The sequence below is a fragment of the Sorex araneus genome, chromosome 9 (genome assembly GCF_027595985.1).
Source record: "Sorex araneus isolate mSorAra2 chromosome 9, mSorAra2.pri, whole genome shotgun sequence".
NCBI classification, from domain to species: Eukaryota; Metazoa; Chordata; class Mammalia; order Eulipotyphla; family Soricidae; genus Sorex; species Sorex araneus.
In genome coordinates, this window is record NC_073310.1 from 33,008,874 (window position 1) to 33,016,104 (window position 7,231).

Sequence of the window (7,231 nt, forward strand, 5' to 3'; positions counted from 1 at the left end):
CCTTTCAGTTGGTTACTTTATTACCTTTCTTTGTGGGGTAGAGGCTCCCAGTGGTGCTCAGGGAGATTCGGGGTCCACTGCTACGATTCTTGGCCAACAAAGTCTCTGGGTTGAATGCCAAGAACCAAAGATGCAGTGCTACGCAGGTCCTGGAGTTCTGAGACCACATGGTTACCATGATAGTCCTTGGGAGCCTCCAGGGCCATGAACTGAGTTGCTTAAGGGAGCAGTGTGGCTCCTCAGATCCAACTGTGGTTGTGTCTGTGCCTGGCATACTCCCTAACCGCAGTACTAGTTCTTCAGCCCTACTTTATAAGAGTAGGGAGTATATGAGAATATGAGATAAAGAGCATATTCCTACTCAGGAGTCAATTTGAAAACGTACTGGAATCCATTTCAGACATACTCTAAGCATTATGCCTGTTCAGCTGCAATTTTACTATACTCTAGATTTGATGAAGGTAATTTATTATAATTTAAGTGAGGATTATATGTGAGTCAATAATTACAGTCAGAAATGATCTTATATTTACCCTGCAAGGAGTCTAGCCAATTTTGATCTTCCCTGGTTCTATTTTCCAGAAGCCCTCTGAACACTGTATAATATTGGGCTGAAATAAAACTTAAACTACCTAGAGAGTTTGATAGAACCAACCGTTCTTCCAGTTCATAGCTATAGAAGAATCTGCTTTGTTCTAAGCTTCTTTCTGATGTTGTAATATTATTTAACATCATATATATATTGCAGTTTTTTGTAAAATTGTGCTAATTTCCACATTCCTTCTTTGTGTTTTTCTTTTTCAGTATTTCACCTTCATATAAGACTCTTCCATCCGTGTCAGAGATGTTCCCAACATTAAGGTCTATGATTGAGGTGCTAAACACTGACTCCTCTCCACGGTGTCTTAAGAAACTCTAGTTATGCTATGGTATTTATACAAGTAAAGGGCCGGACCTCTTGCTTAAGTTATTTTTTAAAACATGGAATTATAAAGAAATTAGGTCCTTTATTACTTTTGATACCGATTTTTGATAAGAATTGAATACTTGAAATATTTTTTTTTACTTTTCTGAACCATGAAATCATGAGAGGGCTTTGTGGGAAAGGGGAATGTGGATATATTAGTCAGTGGTCTGTTGTTTTCCACTTACAAAGTCATGCACATTCTTCCTTACAACAAAAACAGTTAACTCTGAAACTAAAACAACAATTAAAAAGAACAGAAATAACAACAAAAGAAGTGTTTGCTTCCTTCAAAGATTTGGATATTTTTCCAAGACCTTTTTTTATGCATATTGTAATAGGACATCTTATTTTCAACTCTCATAATTTTCACATGTAGATTCTTCGTTTTATTTGAATTTTGGAATACTTGTGGACCATCTTACAGAACTTGTAGCCCGAATTCTTGTTTTAAATGATGCAGACAGTATTTGTCAGTGACCCAAGTGTTGAATTACTGAACCATGTTTTTTTTTTCCTCTGTTGAAAAGAAATAAACAGAGGTGATTTCTCTAAGTCACCAGTTTTTGATGCTGAATTATGTATGGTTTTATTTTGTAACTAGTTTCAATTTCAGGGATGAGAACATACTGAGTATTACTGATTTTTTAAAAAAATAGACCAGATAAATAACATTGAGGGAAACAGGTTCATTAAACTGTTGTGATTTCCAAATTATTTTAATTTCTCTCTGATTCAATACTTAAGAATGAAAGTGCCAGGGGGCTGGAGCAATAGCACAGCGGGTAGGGCGTTTGTCTTGCATGCGGCCGACCCAGGCTCGATTCCCAGTATCCCATATGGTCCCCCGAGCACCGCCAGGAGTAATTCCTGAGTGCATGAGACAGGAGTAAACCCTGTGCAATGCCGGGTGTGACCCAAAAATTAAAAAAAAAAAAAGAAGAAGAATGAAAGTGCCTATGGTTTTAAACAAAAGTCCAAGTTTTGAGGGGCTTACAGTTAAAAAATCATTTTGATGGCAGTGCAGGGAGGTTAACAGGAAAGAAGGGAGGGGGCAAGGTCTCTGACACTAACATGAAAGTTTTCCTCTACCATGGATGTTTTAGGGTTGGCCTGGAATCTGCATTATCACTGCTGCTCAGGTAATTCACACATAGGTGGTCCAGGAACTGTGAAAGAGAAAACTGTGAAAGAAAAAAGAGAAACATCAACTTAGGAAATCATTAAAGCTTGCCTCCTCTGCTCTGAGATTTTTTTTTTTCTTTTTGGACCACACCTGGTGGTGCACAGGGATTACTCTTGTCTCTGCACTCAGGAATTATTCCTTGCGGTGCTCCGAGGACCATATGAGATGCTGGGAATTGAACCCGAGTTGGCCACCTGTAAGACAAACGCCCTACCCGCTGTGCTAGGATTTTTACCTCCTAACTGATAATATGAAATCAAATATGTTAAGTATTTGCAATTAGAATTAATGGTAGTCCTTTGTATTTGGATGTTTTTTGGTGTGGGGGCCATGCCTGACATGCTCAAGGTTTGCTTCTGGTTCTGTGCTCAGGGATTACTCCTCGTGGGGTTTGGGGGACCATGTGGGGTACTGGGGATTGAATTCAGTCATCTGCATGCAAGGCAAGTCCCCTACCCACTATACTGTCTCTCCTTCAAAGCAGTCCTCTTTTTCTTTCCAAAACTGTTTTCATTAACATAAAATTACTTGATTCATCACCTAAATTTCACCAGTTATCATTGATAGCCCACAAAAATTCCATATGCCCTTATGTAAAAAAACTTCAGCCAGGGGCGCGGTCAGGGGAGAGACCCAGTAGCTCTCCCTGTCGCCACACCCAGGTTTTTGTGGGGGGTGGTCCCGGGCTGCTCGCCCAGCCGGAGCAGCCCAGGGCAGGCAGAGGAGGAAACGAGGGCCAAGCCACTTGCTTGATCAGTTGCCATTTATTCCATTCACTCCCATCTCTCTCTGCTTCTCTCCCAGCTCTCAAACTCACCACAACCCACTCTTCCAGCCTAGTTAAATCCCCCCAGCATGAGGGGTTTGGGGCACAGTCAATAAGGTTAAAGTTCTTTCCCTCAGGGGATGCTGCTTCTAGGACAGATTCTCTTTCAGCAGGACAACCCACTAAAGGGCAAATCCCATGAATGTGTTTCTCCTCTCCTTGTCCAACAAACATATAAGCATTCATAATATTAATCATTTTGTATGGACACAGTAAGAGATGTATTAAGCTTATAGAATTGCTCTCCTGGGGCTATCTCTTTCTCAGACTACAGTGCTCAGACCAGATTAGTCTTTCCTATCCCTAGCAGGGTCCTAGTCTCGTCGTTACTTTTGGATCATGACAGCATTTGTTCATGATCAAGCTCTTAATTTACAGTTAAGAATTTAGCACTTTGGCCATGCCTGTCTCGATGCCAGGGTAGCACATAACTCACCGCTTGCCCTGGTTCCGTCCCATCCCTCGTCGGGACCCTGCTTTTGGGGTGCTAGGAACTGAGGGCAACTGAGGCTTAAGTTGAGAAAGCAGATGCCCGGGAATTAATACTATTCAAAGCCAATTAAATCCCAAGTTACAAAAGCATAATATTGTCTTCTTGTGTCTATACAAAAAGGACATTGCTTTAAAGTAAACTATTCAAAAGACATAAGGAGAAGAGAAAAGCAAAATATTAACTACAGTATAAGTTCAGTATCCTAGAAAGATCTGACCTTACAAATTAACAGAGTCTGATTAGGGGGAAAAGCTAATTAACTGGGGAAGAGAATATAGAGAAGTGGTTACAGATAGACAGAGGAATGGAAGTGACTCAGGAGCACCTTGATGGGTGTGACCGGGGATAAACCTAAGCTCCTTGTGGCAAAGGGGAAAGGACAAAGCAGTGTCATCCTACACCCTTATACATGAAATAAATTCTTTTTGAATAAGTGACTATAACTTAGTTTGCAAAGCTCCAGGTTCTACTGGTCAAAATTTTAGCTTGCATGATTTAAGATGATTCAGAGATTTCCAGTTTTTCTAAGCTTCATTTGGTTTCCTGACAGCCTGATTTCCTGAACCATGTTTCTCTACTGACAACATTCCTTGGCCTTCTTTGACAGCCCCTTCCCCTAGGCCACTTCTCCCGGCTTTAGCTCTCACTCATGGTGCTCAGGCAACAGCTTTTGCCTGTACTGCTTTTACTATTTGGTGTTAACTGTACCTTATTAGCATGCTGCCACCATGTTATCAGAGGATCTCCCAAGGTGATTCATTAAGGGATCCATAAGGGTTTGTTTTTTTTTAATTGAGTCACTGTGAAATAGACCCTTACAAAGCTGTTCATGATTAGGTTTCAGTCATACAGTGTTCCAACACCCATCCCTCCACCAGTGTACATTTCCCAGCACCAGTGTCCACAGTTTCCTTCCCATTACCTTCCACCCCACCAGCTTGCCTCTATGGCAGCTGCGCTCTCTCTCTCCCTCTCTCTCTCTCTCTCTCTCTCTCTCTCTCTCTCTCTCTCTCTCTCTCTCTCTCTCTCTCTCTCTCTCTCTCTCTCTCTCTCTCTCTCTCTCTCTCTCTTTCCCTCTCTCTCTCTCTCTCCCTCTCTCCCCTCCCCCTTTTCCTTTTGGGCATTGTGGTTTGCAGTACAGATACTGAAAGATTTTCAGGAATAGGGGAATTCATGTTTTGTTTTATTATTTAATGCATTCTAGAGCCTATAAGGAACAGGTTTATATTCTCAAAAGTTGTCATTTATTAGAATTAATCTTGTTAAAAAATGCCAATTATGAATAATTTATAGACTTGAGGTCCTGAACATGATTTACATGCAAATTAATTCCTGAATTACCAGTTTGGTATAGAAATAATATCTAAAGTGAATATAACACCTTCCATTTAGATAAATACATATATAAGAATTATTTCATTTCACAAATGTTAAAAAGAACAATAATAATTGCATTTTGAGATCTTGTTGGCCTAGATTCACTGTCGGGAGCAAAAAAAAAGAAAAAAGAATCTGCTAAGAAACTGAGCTGTGAACCCTTAATCTAATAGGAAGTCTGTGGAAAGATTTTAGGGAATCAGTATTATCAACTTAAGTTATACACATAGTTATGAATGTATAAGGAAATGAGGACTCTGAAAATATGGTGTATAACTTCAGCAGAACTTCAAGAATTTCAAGGACATCTGCTTTTGTCTGTATTGCTTTATCACTTTGCAAATATTACAGCATTGCACAACCTTCCAAAATAGGCAAACCAACAAAATAATCCAAAAACACAGCTTAGTTTATAGGTAGAAGAATTTCACACCAAATTGGAATGAATGACATGAATGGCTAAATTAAAACCAAGCCGCAATACTAAAATACAAAAATACATGTAATGGAGCCAGGCTTAGCAGTAGAAACTTGATTTGCATGTATGAGACTCGGATTTGATTACCATCACCAAATACACACACACACACACACACAGAGTTTCATATATATAAAGCCACTAAAAAATATAAGGGGAATCAATTTTAAATATATACCTAACCCTTTTATATACATACTTTTGATGTTTATAGCATTTTAGGAACTAAAAAGGTTTTAAGATCCTCCCGATGTGTTCCTGTAATTTGTAATTGAAGAAAATGGTACAGAGATGAGTGGGTTTCCAGACAGGGCTGATGGGGCTTGCAGTGGTGCTACGTAGCGCACCATTGCAGAGCCTGTTGCAGAGAAGTGCCTGACAGCTCTCCTCCATGGATGTTTTCTTCTCCTGGTAAATAGCTCCTCAAATTGTGCTTCTCTCTTACTCTTTCTACTTCTACCTGCTTCTCCAAATGCTTAAAACGGAATATTATTGAGACCAAGGAGCTCAGCATGTGGCTCTCAGTTCAGTTTCTGGTGCTGCCCCGTGCCCTGGGTGTGATCTGCTAGCCCTGCTGGGGGGAGTAGCAGATTTGCTGCTGCTGATCTTCTGCACCACAAGCAGTTTTCAGCCACTGTGCAGTCAGGTGTGTGCAAGCACTGCAACTGAAGGACTAGAATGTACACACACGAGTGTGATTCCTGCAGCACAGGTGTGCAAACACCACAACTAAAGGAGTTTCTTTACAGCAACATCAGCAGAGGGAAAAGAGGAAAAAATGAAATACACATGCGTAAAAGTCCAAATGTGGCCTGGTGAGTGAAAGGTATAAATGGTTATCCTTTTTCTTTTATTTTGGTTTATTTCTGGTGAAATGAGATAGTTTTTATTGAAACTTATTTAGAAAGATCTGAACGGGAAAGACAAATACAGGTTTGAGGAGAACACAGCCTCCTCCAGAGTGGACATGAGCAAAAAAAACCCAGACAAGTAAATATGTGTTTAAGGGAGAACACATGCTTGAAATGCAAGTCTCCTTTTTTAAAAAAACATCTTATTGGACTGGGAGTGTAGCTCAGTCGTGGAGCACTTGCCTTATGTATGTGAGGCCATGGATTCAACAGCTGGCATTGCAATGAAAAAACGAAAAATTGACAGAGGGCAAGGAGTCCAGGGTACTTTCTTAAAATGTTTGTAGGGCTGGAGAGATTCTATAGCAGGTAAGAGCAGCAGTCAACCTGTTTTGATTCCTGGTACCCCATATGGTTTCCTGATCCTTACCGGGAGTGATCCCTGAGAGTAGAGCCAAGAGTGAGTACAACTGGGTGTAGATCCAGAACAAACAAAAATATGTTATTGGGCTGAGGATAACTCAGCAATAGAACACTTGCCCTTTGTGAAGCCCTGGAGTCAATTCCTACCACTGCAAAAAAGAACAATCATTTTATTGAAACAACTCACTTGAAAAATGCATATTCAAATAGACAAATTGATGAATTCTCAGAAATCCAATTAGCCTTTTTAATCTTGATGAAATGATGGCATAATTACCACCCCATAAATTTATGTAAGTATATATACATATGCATATATAAAATAAAATTTACATTCTTAGAGTGAAGACTGCAGTAACCAAAAGCGAATTTATTCACACTATTGACCCAAATCAACTAAAGATTTCTGAGTCGTTCCTAGCTGTGACTATTGTTTAATAAAACTAATTTAATCCTTTTATCTCCATTAAGAATCATCTTTCCCACCTTATAGATGTTTACTTATTGGGGGGCGGGGGCAGGGATTTGGGCCACACCTGCTATGCTCAGGGCTTACTTCTGACACTGTTCTCAGGAATCATTCCTCTGTCCTCAGGACTTGGGGGACCATATGGGGATCAAATCCACTAAATA

At 40.0% G+C, this 7,231-nt stretch overlaps 1 protein-coding gene across 4 annotated transcripts in view; it reads left to right on the plus strand.

Annotated features, from left to right (window-relative positions):
* The window catches only part of TTC13 (tetratricopeptide repeat domain 13), a 77,523-nt gene extending 75,991 nt beyond the window's left edge, over window positions 1-1,532 (plus strand). For all 4 annotated transcript variants that reach the window (XM_055147657.1, XM_004620313.2, XM_055147659.1 and 1 more), the window contains one exon: window positions 805-1,532. In XM_055147657.1, coding sequence (XP_055003632.1) covers window positions 805-919 — 115 coding nt within the window. In that variant the 3' untranslated portion in view covers window positions 920-1,532. The remainder of the gene's footprint in view (window positions 1-804) is intronic.
* The last annotated feature ends 5,699 nt before the right edge of the window (window positions 1,533-7,231 follow it).